The sequence below is a fragment of the Callospermophilus lateralis genome, chromosome 5 (genome assembly GCF_048772815.1).
Source record: "Callospermophilus lateralis isolate mCalLat2 chromosome 5, mCalLat2.hap1, whole genome shotgun sequence".
Taxonomy (NCBI): domain Eukaryota; kingdom Metazoa; phylum Chordata; class Mammalia; order Rodentia; family Sciuridae; genus Callospermophilus; species Callospermophilus lateralis.
In genome coordinates, this window is record NC_135309.1 from 153,171,284 (window position 1) to 153,192,091 (window position 20,808).

At 42.3% G+C, this 20,808-nt stretch overlaps 1 protein-coding gene across 1 annotated transcript in view; it reads left to right on the forward strand.

The window, feature by feature from the left end:
• The first annotated feature begins 10,076 nt into the window (after window positions 1-10,076).
• Window positions 10,077-20,808, forward strand: part of Ankh (ANKH inorganic pyrophosphate transport regulator) — a 136,327-nt gene continuing 125,595 nt past the window's right edge. The window contains exon 1 of the mRNA XM_076857454.2: window positions 10,077-10,561. Within this exon, the coding sequence (XP_076713569.1) occupies window positions 10,466-10,561 (96 nt within the window). The 5' untranslated portion in view covers window positions 10,077-10,465. The remainder of the gene's footprint in view (window positions 10,562-20,808) is intronic.

Below are 20,808 nucleotides of genomic sequence, written 5' to 3' on the forward strand. Positions count from 1 at the left end.
AGGATTGAACCCAGGGCCTTGCACATGTTCATTAGGCCAGGGCTCTACCTGAGCTACATCTCCAGCCTGTAACTGATAGGAAGAATACCCTGGAAAGTCTGGGTGAAACAGAGTACTGTCAAGGCAGCTTGTCACTGCTCTAATGGAGCCCTTGACCCTGCAGTTCTGGGAAACCCTGATTCCCCACTGTCTCTTCCCCATGCCTGTGGCCCAGGGTTTAACCCCAGCCATCCATCTCTCCTTCATTTCTGAGACACCACCCAATGCCTGCTCTTTCTCCTTGTCTTTTCCCGTGTCTTTTAAACTAAAGCACAGATTACACTATTGGACTGAATCATCTCTAAAATTCCCTGAAGTTGGGCTGAGGGCATAGTTCAGTCTACCTCTTGCCTAGAATGTGCAAGGCCCCAGATGTTACCCCCAGCATTGCACAAAATAAATAAAAAAAAAATTTAAATAAAATGAAATTCCTTGAAATCTTGCTATTTTGTGATTCTGAATCTCTTTCACAGTCCTTATCACTCAATCAGTCATTTCCCAACTATTTCCAGCCTGAACATGTTCTGGAATCTCTCAAGTATATCCTTCCTTTCTAAGCAACACAGAGTCTAGTTCCCCTTACAAAGTGATTTCAGACAAGAAGCAGGATAGCCAGATGCCATGGTGCATAGGTCTAATCCCAGCAACTCGGGAGGCTGAGGCTGGGTGACAGCCAGTTCAAGGCTAGCCTCCGCGATTTAGTGAGACCCTGTCTCAAAACAAAAACAAACAGACCATCAAAGGGCTGGGGATGTTGCTCACTGGTACCAAAAAAGGACAGAAGAGGAGGAAGAGGAGGAGAAGGAGAAGACGACAACGACGAGGAGGGATTATGTGGTAATTTCAGTCTAAACTCTCATGTACCAACTGGGGGTGGTAACAAATAATCCCTCCCTCGGAGAGTTGGGGGGAGTGCATGTGATAATGCATGTGGTATACAGAGCACTTATCCTGGCACAGGAAAAGAAGCCCTCAGCCCAGGATTTGTCAATAATAACAGTAAAATGGCAGTACACAGCTTTCCATTCCAGTCTCTCCTGATCCTCACGGGTCCTTTGCTGGCCACCTATGTGCTAAACATCAGCTCCATCCTCGCATTCCCTGGGCACCTTTGTGAGCTCTGAACTCACTCCCCAAGTCCCCTTTCTCTCTGACCCACCCATGTTTTGGCTCATGCTGTGACACCCTCTTGTTATGGTTTGGGTTTTAAAAGTCCCCCAAAGGCCATGTGTTGAAGGCTGGGTCACCTTTAAGAGGTGAAGCCATGTGGGAGGAAGATGGGTCGCTGGGGACATGCCATGGAAGGAGATATGGGGACCCCAGCCCCTTCTGTCTCTCTTTGCTTCCTAGTCACCCTGAGGTGAGCAGCCTTCCTCTGCCACATGATTCTGCTATGATGTACGGCCTCATCATGGGCCCAAAAGCAACAGGGCCATGTGACTGAAACCATAAGCCAAAATTAACTTTTCCTCTTTATAAGTTGATTTTCTTGAGTATTTTGTCATAGTGATGAAAGCTAACACATCTCCTTCAGTGAGCTGAAGAATTCTCCACAAGGTCCTTTTCATGGAGCAATATACAATATATTGTATATTGTTTTAATTGTTCTGTTTTATTAAAATATTTAATAATATTCATTGTTGTTAATCTATTATTGTTCCTGATAAACTTTGTTATTGGTATGTATATGTATGTGTAGGAAAAATTATAGTACACATAGGGCTTAGTACTACCCAAGGTTTTAGGCTTCCACTTGGGGACTTGGAATGTGCAAACAGAATACATAGTCTATCTGCAAAAAGAATACATAGCCCATGCAGTTGAGGTTGTTTGTGTGACCTGCATCAGAATGTCCTGGAGTTCTTGTGAAAATGCACTTCTCCCAGAACTTATCCCCACCCCCTACCCTGGCCTAGAGTCTGAATCACGAACTCTAGGTGAGGGCTGAGACTGCACATTAAGCTTACAAAGTTTAAGAAGTTCTAGCATGGCAATTAATATTTTTTAAGTCATGAACATCAGGATTGAAGTATCAACTTTGCTGCTTCTTTGTTGTGAGACTTTAGACAATCTAATTAACCTTGTTACCTATGTTTCTGCTTACACAAATATACATGCATACACCCAAAGAAAGAAATAGTAGGATTAAATGAGATTACAAGACTATACCTCTGTCCTTGCTAAGTGCTCATTAGTTCTGGTAGCTTTCTTGTAGAATCTTTGGGATTTTCCATGTAAATTATCATGCCATCTATGAATAGAAACTTAGTTTTTCTTTCCAATGTATTTGCCTTTTGTTTGTTTTATGTGCCTGGTTATCCTGGCTAGGACCTCCATTACAGTATTGAATGAGAGTGTTCAGAGAGCCCATCTGCCCCATTCCCCATTTTAGGGGGAATCACATCTGATTTTATTCAATGATATAATACACTCAGCATCTTTTACAACACATGGCACACAGTGGGAACTCCAAAGAGGTTGCTGAATAAATTAGAAAAGTTAACTGATCTATAGAGAAATAAAAGCAACATTGGACATTGTATTCAACCCAATCTATTGAGTCACAAATAAAACTCTATAATTAGTAAAGGAATATCATCTTGAAATTAGGAACAGTTCCAAGTGTAAATATGCTCTAATGGAAAAAAAAAATCCTTTAATGGGGTTTAGGAATTTAGGGATAATATGTGGTGATACTATGCTTCTTGCTCGTCTGATGAATCGATACCTACTCTGAATTAGTCACCCTAAAAAGCAGAAACAGTTCTGATTAAAACGCAGTGACAATCCAAAGAACTGTGGCTGGTCTACCTCTTTTCTGAGATCCAAAGTCTGAGGAGCAGGAGAATCTGGTCTCTATTTACTATCAAAATGTTAAACAGGCCTAGTCAGTGTTAACTATGCTGTGAAAAAGAGAATACCTTTGTCATCCAGAGACTAAAGATAAAAACATAAACACTTATGGAAGCTGGGTGCAGTGGCACATGCCTGTAATCCCAGTGGCTCAGGAAGCTGAGATAGGAGGATCATGAGTTCAAAGCCAGCCTCAGGAAAAGTGAGGCACTAAACAACTCAGTGAGACCCTGTCTCTAAATAAAATACAAATTAGGGCTGGGGATGTGGCTCAGTGGTTTGGTGCTCCAGAGTTCAATACCCAGTACAAAAAAAAATTAGATACACACACACACACACACACACACACACACACACATATATAAACACATACACACACACATACATACACACATATGGAAAACTGAGCATGAGTGTATTACTTCATATCTATTATTGTATTGGGGGTGGGAGTGAGAAGTAGGAGAAGGTGAAAGAAGCTGCAGGAACATTTTAAATAGGCCCCACCTCAGAAGATTAATATTTTGTGGTGAAAGCAGATTTACACACTAGAAACAGAAACTTATGCAGCTATTACTTTTTGCCAAAATATAAAATGAAAAACAAATGATCAAAGTGAAGCTAAAGGTATCTCTGTGAAAGACATAATATTTCAAAGAGTTTTTAAAAATTAACAGACCTTGGGTATGGCAAAAATAAAAAATTTAAGCTTTATTAAATTTTTTTGGGGGGGTACTAAATTTCTTTATTTGAAGGAATGGTACAAATTAAAGAACATAAGTGGTAAAGGTAACCCCAATATGCATGCACTGCCTTGGTGACCAGGGAAGTCACTTGCACGGCTATGGGAAAGTCAGGCTGAGTATTAAATATTTTTTTAATACAGCTATTTTATGTTAGTCTGGTTATTTAAATAAAACAAGCAGAAGTTGAAGAGCAGGAAAAGGAGAAACAAGCAGAAGTTGAAGAGCAGGAAAAGGAGAATGGAAAGTTGTTATATATTTTTATAATTTATTTATTTCTTCTAATTAGGTATATATGACATCAGAATTTTGATTCATTGTACATAATTACTGCAGAACTTTTCATTTCTCTGGTTGTACATGATGTAGTGTTGCAACATATGTGCAGTCATACATGTACCTAGAGTAATGATGCCCATCTCATTCCACCATCTTTCCTGATCTCATGCCCCCTCCCCACCTCTCCTTTGCCCAAAGTTCCTCCATTCTTCCCATGCCCCACCCTCCCATTATGGATCAGTATCCACTTAATCAGAGAGAACATTTGGGTTTTGATTTGGGGAAATTGGCTTCCTTCACTTAGCATGATATTCCCCACCTCCATCCATTTATCTACAAATGCCATAATTTTATTCTCTTTTAATGCTCAGTAATATTCCAATGTGGATATGTACCACAGTTTCTTTATATTCATCTGCTAAAGGAGATCTAGGTTGGTTCCACAGTTGACCTATTGTGAATTGAGCTGGAAAGCAGTTATATTTTGATCTGGGTTACATCTCTCTGTTCCATTCTGTTCATGAAGAATTGCCAAACCTAAGGTTTGCACAGCCAAGGTGAATTATAAAAACTAATCATAAAAAATACCTTTTATGTTTTACCATAATGAGCCAAATACAAAGCACTGAATTATCAAGTACTCACCTGTATAAAGCACCTTACTTTCAAAATCCCAAGTCAGCTGGTGGGAGTGGTGTCATTTCTGTGTTTCACGGACAGAATCCATCTCAAAACTTACTTCTGATTTTAGGTCACTTTTTAGTGGTAGGAGTGAGTTAATGGTTTACTAATACACAATGCCATCAGGTTGCATAATGACCGGGCAACATAATTCTCCAAATGTTTTATTGTCTAGCAATTACAGAGAAATAAAAATTCATAAAAGTTCATAAGGCAAATAGCTGTGATTTGATTGAAGCTGTGTCAAATCCTTTCCTTGGAATAAAAGGGGGGAAAAGTATAATGTTTTCATCTGCAATCCACAATTTTTCTGTGGATTTAATTTTGTTATTTCAACATGTAAAACGTGAATGTTTCCAAAGCCAAAATCAGATAAGAAGGTACATTCAGAGAAGTCTTTCTTCCACTCGTATTCCACTCTGTTCTTTTCCTTCCCTTGTAGATAAACATTTAATTAATGTGGGGCTTATCCTCTAGTGAGTCTTTTCTAAAATATAAGCAAATTCACACACATACATGCTTTTCTCACCTACATTCATATTTCTCTCCCTTTTTGCCCCCCTCCCCAAATAGGATGCCATTTTATGGTTTGGCACCTTGCTTTCTAGCTTGACAAAATAGTACGCAGATCACTCCATATCAGTATGTAGAAATCTTACCCATTTCTATTTTTTTAAATATTTTTTTTAGTTGTAGTTGGACATAATACCTTTATTTATTTTTACGTGGTGCTGAGGATCGAATCCAGGGCCTTGCATGTGCTAGGCAAGTGCTCTACCACTGAGCCATGGCCCCAGCCCTTCCCCATTTTTTTTAAAGTACTTTTTGAAGCATCTGTGTGATCTCTTTGAAATATTAAAGAAGTTACTAAGCTGGGTGTGGTAGGACCCCCCCACATCCCCGCTAATTCCAGCAACAGGGCAGGATAAGGCAGGAGGATTACAAATTTAAGGCCAGCCTCAGCAATTCAGCAAGACTCTAAACAACTCAATGAGACCCTGGCTTAAAATAAAAAGTTAAAAAAAAAAAAAAAAGACTGGGATGTGATAAAAACATCCTGTGTTCAATTCCTAGTACCAGAGGAAAAGAGAGAGAGGTCTATAAAAGTAAGAACTGTAACTCTTGGCAGAATTTAGTTATTTCCAGCTTATCTACAGAAAAAAATTCAGTTTGGGGATAATTTATCCATGCCAGTCACCTCCTGCCTCCAACTGTTGGCATGTGCTGGGAGTACAGAAACTGACTTTGATCATTCACCAGGCAAATTACAACTAGGATCTGGGCTAAAATGACACAGAGATAGCAAAAGTCAAATTTACAACTGGAAAAAGGGAAACAACTTCTCTTTTGGCTCTCTTTCTCTCTCTGGAAGCTAAAATCTGGGCAGAAATCATGACTTCAACTATAGGATGATGTTTTATGAACACAAATAGGTTAGAAATGAAGATTTCCCCAGGACTGGGGTTGTCGCTCAGTGGTAGAAACTTGCCTCACACACATGAGCCCCTGTGTTCAATCCTCAGCACCACATATAAATAAACAAAGAAAATAAAGGTGTTGTGTCCATATACAACTGAAAAAAAATTTAAAAAAAAAAGGAAAGAAATGAAGACTTCCCCCTGCCATGGATCCATAGTGCACTAGGCCCAAATGTAGAGCTGTAAGGCCTGGATTTATACCTGGTCCCCTCTATGTGGGGAGCTCATGGCTCATTTGAAAATCAGACACCAATCTCCAGATTAAGTCTTCTATCAAAACTGTTAAATACATGGGTTTTACTAAATACATAATATAAGGTAATCATGTGTGCCTCATGTAGATAATTCCATCAGATCAAGCTTATACGGATCTGCATTGGCATCTGCTTCCAAACCACACTCATCGCTTCAATCCTAATGTGATGTCATTTCAGCATCCTGTTGTTGCTGAAAGCTCGGTCCTTGTCCACGAGGATGCCAATCCAATAACGAGGACATAGTTTTGAGGAAAAGGAAAAAGACGGCTTATTGCTTTGCCAGCAAAGGAGAAACACAGAGGACTCCTGTCCCAAAGTGTGATTCTTCCCATCAAGGGGAATAGGGGGCTTTTATAGTAGTGATTCAAAGAAAATGAGATTATGGAGGACAGATCAGGAAGGAAAGGATCAGGGAAAAGAAAATCAGGGAGGACAAGTTTAGGGAAAAGATCAGAGGAGATAAGGGAAATGATTAGAGAAAAGAAGATCAGGGAGAAGAAGACTGGGAAAAAAGAAAAAAAAAAACATGTAAGTTTCAAAGCCACAAGGGATATAGTCAAAGCATTGGGTGAGCCCCCGTTACAGCGTCAAGGTCTGAGTTACAGAGTTCTACAACTGGAGAGTCAGATGCATAATACTGGATTCTGTCCTTGATAACAGATGTTCCTTGGGGGTTACTGGATCTTATTCATTTAAGAGCAAGTGCGGGATTGGGTGCAGAGTAGGGGTGGGGAAATCAAACCTTTGTAATGTTTATTCTTTTTGCATGATCTTCTTAAAAATATTTGACTTAACAATAATTTTAGGCACAAAAATTATAAAATATTGCTGATCATTTATGAAGCTGTTTGGCAAAAAGTAACTTTTCCATGCTCCAAAATCAACGCTAATTTGCTTTTTCAGTGTTTTAGAATTTCTTTCTTTCTCTCTCTCTCTCTTTTTTTTTTTTTTTTTTTTTTTGCCACATCTCCAGCCCTTTTATTTTGAGACAGATCTCTTTAAGTTGCTTAGGGCCTCACCAAATTGCTAAGGCTTGAACTTATGATCCTCCTGCCTCAGCCTTCTCAACCACTGGGATTATAGGCATATACCACCAACCCTGGCTAAAAATATATTTTTTAAATGCCTTCTTTTTATTAACTTACTCATTCTCATTATGTTAAGCACAGGAAAATACAAAAAGAAAGTAATAATTACCCATATTAATTCCACACATCTATCATAACTACTTCAAGGTGTTGAGCATATTTTCAGTTTTCTTCCGGTATTTTTTCCTTTATGTACATATGTACATTATTGAATGTAGAATCTATAAATTTTGTAATGATATCTGGCTAAAAGCAATCAAATATGAGTTTTAAAAACAGAAGACAAAGCTAAATCTTCCAAAAGATAACATCCTCTGAATCTAATTTAAATAACTTTGGGATCTCTTCTTGGCTTTGGGGTAATTTGGAAAACTTTTCACTCATTGCTATTATTTGTATTTTAGAGTTATCTTTACAAACAACTACACAGTTTAAAGGGAAGGGGGTAAAAAAATCCCTTTAAATTCTGTTATCTGATTTTGACTTTGATGCCCCATTTACTTTCACAAATCTCCAAAGTACTCTTTGATTTAGTTAAAGATGACACAATCACTCATTTAAAAGTATACTTTTAAAATACTCAAACAAGGATGACATTTTTATTGTTCTGATATTGGCAATGGAACCCAGGGCCTTCTGCAAGCTAGGCAAGCACTCTACTACTGAGCTACATCTGTAGCTCTGGATAACAGCCTTTGATTCACTAGAAATTTCTCACAGTTCTGCAGTAAGATAAAAAGTGTGCTTTTATACTAGCAGCATTAGGAAAGTGACAGACCCTGTCCAGAGACTAGGGAAAGCAAACTGGCCTTGATGAAGATCGATCTAGGACCTCATCAATCCTACACTCCAGACAAAGGTCATGTAATTAGACCGTTTTAGGTGAAATGAGCCTATGAAAACCTAGATTAAAAGAATGGTTCAATCAGGAGGCTCTATTTGCTTTGCAAAAAGAATTCTTTCCCAGAGAATTCCTTTAAATAACCCTTTGTATACTTAAAGTCATAGTCAAATACATTGACACACACTTTTCAGGAACTTGCTCCTATTAAGAGTACCCCACACAAGAATTTTCTGTTTTGCTGGAAAATCCTTTAAATGTTGCTGTTTGACACATTTAACACAATAAATAATTACTAGAGCTTTACTTTAATTATAGGTGATATAATTTGGGGTTACATGGTTTTCTTGTTCAGATTATGTTGAATTTAAAGAGTATTTTTAAAGGGCATAATATTTGGCAATATTTCATATTTTCAATACAGTTGTGAAATATCTGCATCCAAACACTGGGGTCTCAAGCTCACTATTCACATAAACTTTAGAAAGCTAAATGTGAGGTAATAGGTTCATTCCCGAGTATAAAATATTTTATTATTTTCAATAATAAGCTACTTTAACTCATTATGCTTAAAACTTAAAAAATGACGTGTCAGAGGGTACAAAATAGTGCAGGACAGCCTACAAAACTTGCCCAACCCAGGACAAAATGAAAACGCAAGGCCCCTTGTGCTCAAATTAAAGAGCTTCAAGAGCAGAGTGCTGCACCAGTGACAAGTCCCGCTAAGTGCCAGGCCCTAGGTGTCTGTCTGCACAGGTCACGTGCCCATGAAGCCAGTGCAGCAAAGAGGCCCTTTTCATTCCCCAGGTTGCACCTTCCCGTGGTAGTTTGCTGGGCGTGGGATGGATGCTGCCTTTGGCATACTGTTGAGTTTTAAGTAAGCCTCTCAGCACGGCAGCTAATTATCTGAAAATCACTGTGGACACAGAATTATAAAACAGAATTTTCTTTCCCTTTAAAGAAAGCCTTTACTAGGTGGCTCGCTCGCTCTTTTAAACAATAGTTGCACAATGTTAGCAAACTGCTAAGACAAGTCAGAGTTCCTCCGTAGGCACCCGGCCCTTGGGAGCCTACGGGTCCTTGTTGCCCTCTGTATTTCCCCAAAGGGAAGCGGATGACGGTCGCCCCTGGAAATCCTGAAAGAGGGATTCACTTCTCGGCGACCTTGGTCTCTCTGGCCCGCGGCACCTCCATTTCTCCCGGTCCCTCAGCTCCGCGAAGCAGCCTCCATTGCCGGCCCGGAGCGGCTCCCCGCACCTACCCGCCCACATCCAGGCCAGCTGCCCTGGGATGGGGCTCACCTGGCGCCTGCCAGCGGGGCCAGGGGCCTCCCCAGTCCCGCGACCCACGGACCCTGCGCCCAGATCCCAACTCGCGCGTTCGCGCTCTGGTTGCCTGCCCGGGCTCCCAGGTCTTGCCGACGTTTTGGCCCTCCCGGGATGACGCGGGGACACGAGGGCCCGGCTGCCCAGCCAAGGCGGCCCGGGGCCTTGAGATGGCCCAGAGCCCCTGCCCTTCCCCGCCGCCCTTGGCGCGTGCCGCGTCCCTCGGGCCTCCGCGCCGCGCCCCAGCCCCGCTTCCCGGCCGGCTGCGACGCCGCCCCTGGGTCGGCAGAGGCATCGCGGCGAGTCCCACCCCGCGCGCCCGGGACGCGGCTGCGGCGGCCTGTGCGTGCGCAGCGCCCCCGGCGGCCGAGCCGAGCGCAGGAGGCGGCGGGGGAGGAGGCCCCGGCGCGCCCGGCCCGGCCCGGCCCCCTCCCCAGTGCCCCCCAGCCCCGCCCGGGTCGCCGGCGGTGTCCGCGCCTCCGCGCCCGCCCATGATTTCCTCCGCGCGGCGGCGGCGGCGGCAGCGGCGGCGCCTCGTGCGCGCGGTTATTTATTTATTTCCGGGCCCCAGAGCGCTTATAATGGAGCCGCTGTCAGCAGAACCTTCTGCTGCTGCCGCCGCCGCCGTCCCTCCTCTTTTTTTTCCCGGCAGATCTTTGTTGTGTGGGAGGGCAGCAGGGATGGACTTGAGCTTGCGGATCTCCTGCTAGAGCAGCCGCGCTTGGAGAGGGCGCCGCAGCCGCGAGGAGGAGCCGCCGCCGCCGCCCCGAGGCCCCGCCGAACGCGGCCTCCGTCCGCCCGCGCCCCCGCTCGCCCCTCACCTCCCTGCAGAGTCCCCTCGCGGCGGCAGATGTGTGTGGGGTCAGCCCACGGTGGGGACTATGGTGAAATTCCCGGCGCTCACGCACTACTGGCCCCTGATCCGGTTCCTGGTGCCCCTGGGCATCACCAACATAGCCATCGACTTCGGGGAGCAGGTAAGCCCCGGACGCGCCCCTTGCCCGCCCGGGCAGCGCCGCCCCGCGCCCCGCACCCTGTGCCGGGCACCCTGCGCCTGCTCGCTCTGCCTGGGCCTTAGATGCCGGGCTCCAGGGGATGGACCAGAGGGGAATCACCTGCTCCGAGACCCTTTATCCTGGAATATTTGGTTGGGTTTGCAGCTTGACAAGGATGACTTTTCCGGCACCCCATTCCCTCTCTTCTTCCCAGTTATTCAGGGGACTTTTCCAGGTCTCTCTGGAAAATGGTAAAAGACCAAAGACCGAGGGTGTGAACTTCACCTATAGAAGGGTTTTTAGTGCACAGGAGGAGTATTATGTAATTTGCGATTATGTAAACCTCGGGTCCATAACTCAAATGTACTTTCTAGTAGCTTAAGTGCTGGGGTTTTACTTATCCACGGTTGGTGGGGACGAGGATGGTGGGGAGATTTTGTCTTACAACGTGTGCAAGTTGATTTTCCAGGTACTTCTAATTTTTTAAATTTTTGTTTTATAGCCTAGATTAGGAGTAGGGGTGTCCCAAACGAGTCTTGTTATCGTCGATCATTGACTATCTTCTCTGTACTTTGGGGGTTTTAACACACGCCCCCACGCGTTGGACCACTAAAAAGGAGGAACACATTTTTGTTTGTTGTTGCCTCTCGTCCTTGTTTCTTATGCTTTCTCCAAGTGGCGTCATTGCATATCTAGCGCTGCAGGCTTTCTCAAGCGGCAGGGTACTGTACCCTGCGCTTTGCCTGGGGGACCGTTTTTTTTTTTTTTTTTTTTTTTTTAAATAGGGCCTCTGGCGGGATGCAGTTATATTCTAAGGCCCAGGAAGAGAATTTGGAGATGGGACCTGCGTATTTTCAGAAGCCTAACATATAGCTACTTTTTGCTAATTGGTTCTTTTCTCCTCTTTATTGTGCTTCAAAGAAGTTAGACTAAAATGCTTTTTTATTTGGTATAGTTTTTTTTTTTTTTAATTGTAGTTTTGGAGAGATGGACACATGTAGGTTTCCAGCCACCCAGTGGGCAGGTGTATTATGCCTTGCTGTAGTGAATGATTAATAAGTAATATACGAACCCTAAGTTTGTGAGGTGACTGGGGATTGTGAAGATCAATGCAACGACTGTTTTTGCATGCTTTGGAGTGATTAAGAAATGCAAATTTAAAAAGTAAAGCATGCCCCTTTCATGCCTGTGACTTGTCAAGGAACAAAAGGACAGCAAATAATTTTGATGTTTCTTGGACTTGGACGAGTTTTTTTTTTTTTTTAACGATTATAACACCAGTCTGTGATTCCTTCAAAAAATGTGGACAGAACTTTTAGTATGGAAATTCTGCTATGTGCAAGATTCCACTGAAAGTTGAATAAACTCCACATATATGGCCACATAAAGGAATTACACACCCATAGTCTCAGAGCTCTTAGAGGGTGTGGAGGGGGGGCTAACCAAGAGGCTTTGTAGCATTCTATGCAGTGCCTCCTGATGTTCTCCACCAACATCATTTATTTGTATGATAATGCAAATCAGATGCTGCATATATGTTATCATAATGTATGTAGATTCTCTGTCATAGCTCAATCAGAAAGGAAATCCATATTATGAAATATTTATTCTCGCAATACATATTGTCTTTTTGTGTTTGTGTGTGTGGTTTTGATAGAGAGGTTGAGGGAGGACTTGAATTCTATACCAAAGAAAAATGTTATATGGAATAGAATGACCTGCTTTCATACAGGTCCGTCAACAACATATATATACCTGTATTTCTTTCATTCATTCATTTGTTTATATGTAGTGCTGAGAATCACTGAGCTACAACGCCAGCCCAGACCTGCTTTTTAATACTAAACATAAGTACCATAAGAAAGAATGAGAATATATCTATTATTGCAGAAACTAAAAGTAAAATGATGTTTGCAGCATCTTCTGGTTATGTAAAACAGTTTATGAAAACTACATCTAGAATTATCCTTTTGTCTCCACTTTTGTAGATAGCAAATCTAAAGCATTATTCACTTACATTCATTGAGCACCTAGTATGTGCTTATAATATTTCAGCACATGTTATTTCTGAAGGAAGAATGAGAAGTTTAAACATGGCAAGTCATTTCTTTTGCCCAAGATCACATAGGCTGTAAATGGCAGAGCTGAAGTTCAAGTTCACACCCACCTGGCCCTTATCCATCCACTGTCCGCTTCCTCTAGTTGGGTTTACACAATTAAATTTGCCCAGGATTCCTAGAAACTTAGAAATAAGTTCTAGTTTTTCAGATTCTCAGCCTAGGTCTAAATTTAATTGAAGTTGATATTTTTCATTAGATCGATACAGTTTGTTAAGGAAAGAGGAATGATTTTAAACTAAGCATATTTTAAATATTTTAAACTATGCATTTCTTTTTAAAGACCCACAAAGTCTGTTTGATTTCACAATGTTCAAAGGAGTATTGTTTGTTTAAAATTTAACTTTAAACAAAATCCTTGATTTCCTTTAATGTCAAGACCACCAGATTATGTAGAATAAATTAGAACTTTTTTGAAAGGTACTTAATAGCACTTAAAATGTTAAGGACTCCTTTGCTGTGAAGACTTTGAAAAAGAAAAGAAAGTTGCAATTGCTCTCAATTAAGGGGAAAAGTACCCTTCAGAGTGTGGCGTAATCCACTTTCCAGCCTCGCTTGGTAACATCAGGTATTCAGATGACTCCTAATGAGTCACAGAATTTGATAGGGTCCAATATAATCCTTCTGAGACCCAGGGTGTTTGTCTGTGAATGAAGAGTTTTTCATATGGATTGTTACAGTTACTGGAGATGCGTAACAAGAGTGTTAAAGTGGTTCCTCAGCCCACCATTTTTAAATTTAGGAAATCTAGTGTTAGTCTTCCAAGTGTAAGAGGGTCTCAAATTATGAATGTCATAAAAAAATGGGAAAGAGAGAAAGAAGGAGGAGGGAGAAGAAAGAGGAGGAGGCAGGTAGAGAAGTCCAAGAAAAAGAGATTAAAACACGTTCTTAATATCTCTTGAGTAAAGAAACCACACACACCCAGAAACAAACAGCCCACCAGAAACAAATGAAGTATGGGAATTAAGAGGGTGAGTGTGGTATGTAGCTCCAGCCGTCACTAGGAAGGGCTCTTCATCCAGGGTCACCAAGCCATGGTAGGGACCCTGCCAGGCAGACCTTGTCTTCAGTAATTAATAGTAATCAAAGCATCCCTTTTTGGCCCACTTTCCAAGTTGCTTAAAAACAGAAATGTAAATCTCAAGCTCTTTCTCAATAACCTTGGGGAGACCTCTTCCTTCTGTTTTCTTCTTCCACCCAGCTCACTCTATAATAATGAAGTAAATTTCAAAATAATTGTTTTGTTTTTCTCATTATAAAAGGAATATATGCCTGTTGTTTAATGTTGGTAAAATTCTAAAAACGGGTGGGGGAATACCTCTAATTACTCTCTGAAGAAAAAACTCCTTTAACAATTTGAGTCTCTTCCACCCACCTGTTTTTTTTAAAACAAAATTGAGGAAGCATGTGTGTTTGTATGTGGTATCAAAAAACAAGCAGTTTTCCTCAAGTCATTTGAAAATATTTAAGTATGATTTTAAGAGGCAGCAGAATCCTTGGCTACCTGAGCATGCTGCAATCCCTCTTGCTGGGTGTTGCCCTATTGTTTCTTGTTTGTTCTTTGGTAAGGTCAAGTTTCAGAGGACATCCAAGTGCCTAGCAGGTGCTGGGCTTTCTCTGCCTGCCTTGGACTTTTTGCCTGGGGTGGTTTGGTCCCAACTTCATCTTCTTATTCATACATAGAAAATGAGGTCACACCTTCCTATTTAATCAAGGACATTGTGACCTCCTCAGTGCATTTGACCTTCACTACCCACCCACCCCACCCTGTGTTTCCCTAATCTCTTTGGATGTTCATCTCCTTTTAAAAGTGCTTTTTAGATGACTTTGGTAAGTAGGTTGTTTCCAGAGACACAAAGGTATAATCCTGTGGTTAGTAGGTTTACTCATTGTTGATCAGTTGAGGTGGTTTGATGACTAGCCTAAATACTGCTTTGTCAGAATGCTTCTTTCCAGGAGTGTCCATCACACCTGCAGACAAGGTCTACATGTGTTTCTAACAACAGGTCAAATTCCTAAAAGGCAGGTTTTAAAGCGTGTGGTACAATGTTGTTCTCGAGCTACGGCACTTGTTAGATGTGACAAGCCTAGCTTTACATTAGGGTCACTCATTTGGTTTCCGTTTCTTTTTGCTTTCCTGGTGTGCATGAACCCCCCACACACTCCCCTTCCCCCGTGCCAGGGGTTGGTCCCAGGGCCTCAGGCCCGCTAGGTAAGCACTCTACCACTAGCTGCATCTCCAGTCCAGCTGTTTTGGGTTTGAAATGGGTACCCAGGTTGGCCTCAAACTCCTTTTACTTTTGAGACAGTTTTACTCAGTTGCATAGGGTCTTGCTAAATTGCTGAAGTGCTGGACCTCCTGGGGAGTGGGGACTACAGGCAAGTGCCACTGCACCCCCACTTTCCTCGTTTGATTTGGAATAAGCCAGGTCATGTTGGAGTGGGAGGAAGGAGTGTCCTGTGTGAGTTGGGATAAATAAAAATCACTAAAACTCCTGGCATAACATACTAGAGTAACTTGGGTTGGATATTTTTTAAAAAAGATAAATCAGGTATTTTTGAGCACCTGTGACTATAGCTGCTGTGGAGAAAACCCTATTTTCGGCAGCCTTATCTGGATATGAGCTAGCCACATGAGTGAATTTTCTTGATAACTGAAGTTGACCCTTTTTAGTGCAAACCATTGACTTTTCTTCTTTTTAAATACGAGAACTAGTGATGTTGAGCATCTAACCTAGAGAAATATGGCATATTTCTCTAACTTAGTAGTGTAAAATAATGTAATGTTTTTGGAGGCCTGTGAATGCCCGTCTTGTGCTGGGCAGTCAGGGATATCCCCTGACATTTGACATGCAAAATAACACAGAGTTTGACAACAGCTTGTGGGAATTGACTTTGGTCAGTCTTGAGCCCTGTGTGGCCATTACTTTGGTGGGCATTGTGAGACCACTGAGTATGTGGTGGGGATTTTTTAAAGAATATTTGAGGTCCTGTATCTGCTTTTGTCATTTTTCTACTAACCAGTTGCTGACTATCAGTTTTCTCTTCTTGCTGCATGTTGTGCCCACCTTACCATTTCAATAACAACAACAAAAGTAGAACAAAAATAGCCAGTCTGCATTAAGTTCTTGCTTTTAAATTTTCTGCTTCAGATGCAGAAGAGGCTCTAGGCCAGAAAACTAAAATTCTCTTAGATTCCAGGAAAAATTAAGAATAAAGAACTTTGGAGACCTCCTTTGGGAAAATCCTGTACTACTTTGTGACACTTGTTTTCCTTCACTATTTTTTAGGGGGGGGGGGCGGGTACCAGAGATTGAACCCAGGGTTGCTGTACCACTGATCCACATCCCCCAGTCCTTTTACTTTTCAGACAGGGTTTTGCTCAGTTGCAGAGGGCCTTGCTAAGTTGCTGAAACTGGCCTTGAACAAGATCCTCCCGCCCCAGCCTCCCAAGTTGCTGGGTTTAAAAGGATTACAGGTGTGTGTGCAGCCACTCCTAGGTCTTCCTTCTCTAATTTTACTTCTGTTCAAGAAAAATTCTGAAGTTAATGTCACTGAATGATCCTTTGAACAAGAGAAGGGAGCATTGCCATATTTGACAGCCCCTACCCTCAGATTGCTTAGATCCAGATTAAAACAAACAAACAAAAACCACACTTATGAAACCTTTGCTTTGCAGTCAGAGAGCCAGAGCAAGGGGGAAAAAATGCTTCAGAGCCACAAGGGATATAGCCAAAGCATCAAGTGAACCCTTGTTACACACTGTCCAGTTAGACATCTTGCTTTGGCTCTCTGGCTATCCCTTGTGGCTTTGAAACATGTTTTTTTTTTTTTTTTTCTATTTTCCCCAACCTTCTTCTCCCTGACCTTTTCGTCCCTGATCTTTTCCCTAACCTTCTCCTCCTTGATCTGTTCCTGATCTCTCCTCCCTAATTTCATTTTCTCTGAATCACCTCTTTAAAAAACCCACTGTTCCTGCGGATGGGCAGAATCACGGCTATTGGGACAGGAGTTCCCAGTGTTTCTCCGTAGCTAGCAAAGCAATAAACCATCTTTTTCCTTTTTCTCAAAACCATGTCCCCATTATTAGATTGGCATCGTGGACAAGGACTAGGTTTCGGCAACAAGAGCAGCACCACGTGCGGAGGGTATGGGGGAGGGCTGAGCCCCTGCAGCTGAGCGGAGTGTGGGCTGGTGTCCAGGCTGCAGCCCGCCTCTTCCCTCTGCTCATCAAAATGGTACCACTGATCTGCTGAGATAAAGACAGTGACAAGACAGGTCCACCAGCAGCTTCCTATGAAGCCATACAAACACAGGCTCTGTTTTTGTTTGCTTGCTTTTCCTATTTCCATGGCTTTGGACTCATTCAGGTTCCAGGCCAACAAGCAAATACCACTTCTGACACTATGAGAACAGATGAGCTTAAAGTGACCAAGACAGCATCGGAGACTTTTATCTCAGGCCACTGGAAGGCGTCTGCACCACAACTTTATATGATTGCTTCTTTATGCCCAACGAGTTTCTAGGCCCATCCTGAGAAGGCAGACGACTTGGTTCTTTGTTTGTGAGCAAACTAGGGTATTTATTCCTGTAGATAGACTTACCTAAAAACAGCTTATACATCTGGTTTAGGAAATGTCATGGGGTCCTTAGAGACAAAGAACCAGCTCTTGGGGAGTACCTTTGACTTTAAGTTAGCTTGCAGGTTCTCAATCTTATTATTTATTTATTTATTTGCAGTGCTGGGGATCGAGCCCAGGAACACTCAACCACTGAGCTTCATTCTCAGCCCTTTTAATTTTTTATTTTGAGACAGGGTCCTGCTAAATTGCCCAGGCTGGCCTTGAACTTTCGACCCTCCTACCTTGGCCTCCAGAGTAACTGAGATAACAGGTGTGCACCACCCCACCCAGCCTATTTTTAGATTTTTAAGGGTGTTTTAATGGGACTAGTCTGGCGGGGCTTCTGGTGATTATGACATCCTTGGCACTGTGAGAAGACTGCTTTTCTGCACAGAGGTCACTTTTTTTTGTAAAAATCTGCAGTTTGGGGCTGGGGTTGTAGCTTAGTGGTAAGAGCACTTGCCTAGCATGTGTGAGGCACTGGGTTCAATTCTCAGCACCTCATATAAATAAGTAAAATAAAGGTTCATCAATAACTTTAAAAGAATCTGCATTCTTCCCAACTTGGATGACTTCTGTCCCCAGCCTCAGGGCAAGGTGGTGTGGAGCTCCTTATCCTGCAGCACAGGAGGCTGGGCCATGCCTGAGTACCTCCTCGCCCAGCCCTTTGTCACCTCCTGGCCCCTCCCACCTGCATAGAGACAAGCAGCAGTGAGAACCTTTGGCTGAGGCTGGGGGTGGCGGGAGTTAAGGAGTGGGAATTCTGGACAGGATGTGGCAGGTGACTGGAAAAAATGAGGCCAATACACCTCAAGACATCTAACTGGAATTAAATGACTGGAAAACAGGAGCTGTTACTAGGTTAATAAGACTTTTTCAAGGGAGCAAGATGAGACTAGAAGGAGGAGGGCAGAAGTGAGCTTTGTGGTTACAGTTTCCGAGAATGTTTCCTAAGGTCGCGTATTTTGTGAGTGACCCAAAGAAGAGTACTTTTGTCTGGAAGCTCGGTGCTGTAGTTCTGTGTGGGCATTTATGCTGAGGGTTGGTCACTCCAGTTTGTTTTCTTCAACTAAAACGGTAGTGAATCCACGTCGGCAAGCTTCTCAAAGTCCCTGCTCTGTTTCATAATATATAACATTAAGTCAAGGGAAGTATTTGAGTCCCTGTCATGTTCTAATTTGCCACTTGGCCTAGGTGTGGCTGTTTTGTTCCTAAGACTGTGTTTAAGATGATAAGGAGTTTGTGCTCTTTAATAAACAACCCAGCAAGACGTTGGCCACTGGGTCATGCATTTTAATTTGGAGAATCTGAAATAGCAGATCACACACACACACACACACACACACACACCCCAATAACAGCAACAACAAAACTCTAAATCTCTTAGTTTGGCAGAAAATTCACCATAGCTAGGATGTGAGGCCTCCCACAATGTGTGGCCTAAACTTGACATTTGTAAAGACAAACTGTGCAAAGGAGAGTAACAAATAATGATGCTTAATAGGAAAGAGGTACATTCACCTCTTCATGGTTCTAGCCAAGTCCAGTACCACGGTAACCCAGAAGATAGCTGGCCAACCTGACAAGGGAGCCCGGGTATCGCCCTCTTCAACTTCATACCACACATTCAGGTGCCACAGGCTCCCTCACGCCTTCCAGAGACCTTGTTGTTTCTTTGGGGTGGGGCAGTTTGGGATGCAGCATTGCATCACCTGAGAAGACACCTGTCCTGGAGCCGGACCTGCAACAAGGGCGCACCTCATTTCAACTCCCACGCAGAGGCATTCGCCACCCAGGGCTCACACCTATGGGAGTGTTTGCCCAGGGTGGGCAGGTGCCCCGGCATTGTGGGTAGTTAGCCCAGTACGTGTTTACCAGACCTTCCCAGGAAACCGGAGCTTCAGTGGTGAATGGAAGGGGGCCTGGGCCTACTTCCAGGGCCACTAGAGAACCTACCACATGCCGAACACCACTGGCGGCAGTGAGCATCGGTAGCTGGGTTGCAGGATCCTTTGTTTTCCTGAAATTCTTATTTACTCTGATACGAGGGGCTGGGAGGGGCACTGTTTTTCTCTCTTTTTTAAAACAAGCAGTGAAGTATAAATTACATACAGTGATATGTGTAGCTCTTAAGTGTATAAGTCCGTGAGTTTCGACAAATGGCAAATGCACATCCATGCACAGCCACACCCCATCAGGACATAGAACATTTCCATTAGCCCAGAAGGGTTTCTGGTTTCCCATGAGTCTCGTTTTTTTTTTTTTCTTTTTCAGTACCGGGGATTGAACCCACGGGTACTTTACCTCCGAGGTATATGCCCAGCCCTTTTTATTTTTTATTTTGAGACAGGGTGTTGTTAAGTTGCCCAGGCTGGCCTCAAACTTGCCAGCCTCCTGTATCAGCCTCCTAGGTGGCTTGGATTACAGGTGCATGCCACCTCACCCCATCCCTTTAAGCTCTTTTTGACCATCTCCCTTCTATCCTGATTTCTATGTCAGCCTTTGTCATTGCTTGTACAAAATGGCACATAGACATTAAATCCTTGGATACCTGAGGTCGGGGCCGCTCCTTGTTATTATAGTGTGTAGCAGTTTTTCCTCCCTATTCCAAAATATAGCTTTTAGTATATATTTATATAGTAAATATAGCATTTAGGCAGAGAGTTTGTCTTTCCTGTGTGAAATAACTTTTTCTCTTAATTTGCACCATTTGACATTTTTAATTCTCCTGGTGATAAACATCTTCAATTTTATGAACTACTGGCCATTTTGATGTTCAGACATGGTTAAAAATTATTTTTTTTTTAAAAAAAGCTAGCCTAAAACAAATCATGGCATATACATAAAATAGACTATTTGTTATCAGGCTTAAAAAGGAATGAAATTATGATGTGTGTTACAATATTGGAGAACCTTGAAGACATATGCTAAGTAAACTAAGCTAGATGCAATATACAACTGTTATGTGATTCTCCTTATATGAGATACCTAGAATGGTTGTATTCAGAGACATGAAAGACAGAATAGTGCTTACAGAGGCCAGCGAAAGGGGAATAGGGAATTGTTTTAATTTGAGATGATAAAAGTCCTGGAGATGGGATGGTGGTGATTGTTGTACAAAAATGTGAATGTATTCAACGCTACTGACCTATACACTTAATAATTATTAAAATGATAAAATCTTATGTGTATTTTTTCAAAAATAAAAAAAAAAATCTTAAAGTAACAACCATAAGCTACTGGGATAACCTGCAGTGTTTCCCTTTATCTTCCTTTTGAAGAGGATGTCCACTTTTAAAAAAAAACTATATTTATTAATTTTATTCTAGTTAATGAATAATTAGAATATTTTTATTACAGGAAGAAGGAAAATATAGGTTATCAAGAAGAAAATAAGAATCTTGGGCAAGCCCACTGCCTGGAGACCTGTATTTGGTGCATAGTTTTCTCATCTCTTTTCTTTGCATATAGATACATTAGAGCAGAATTG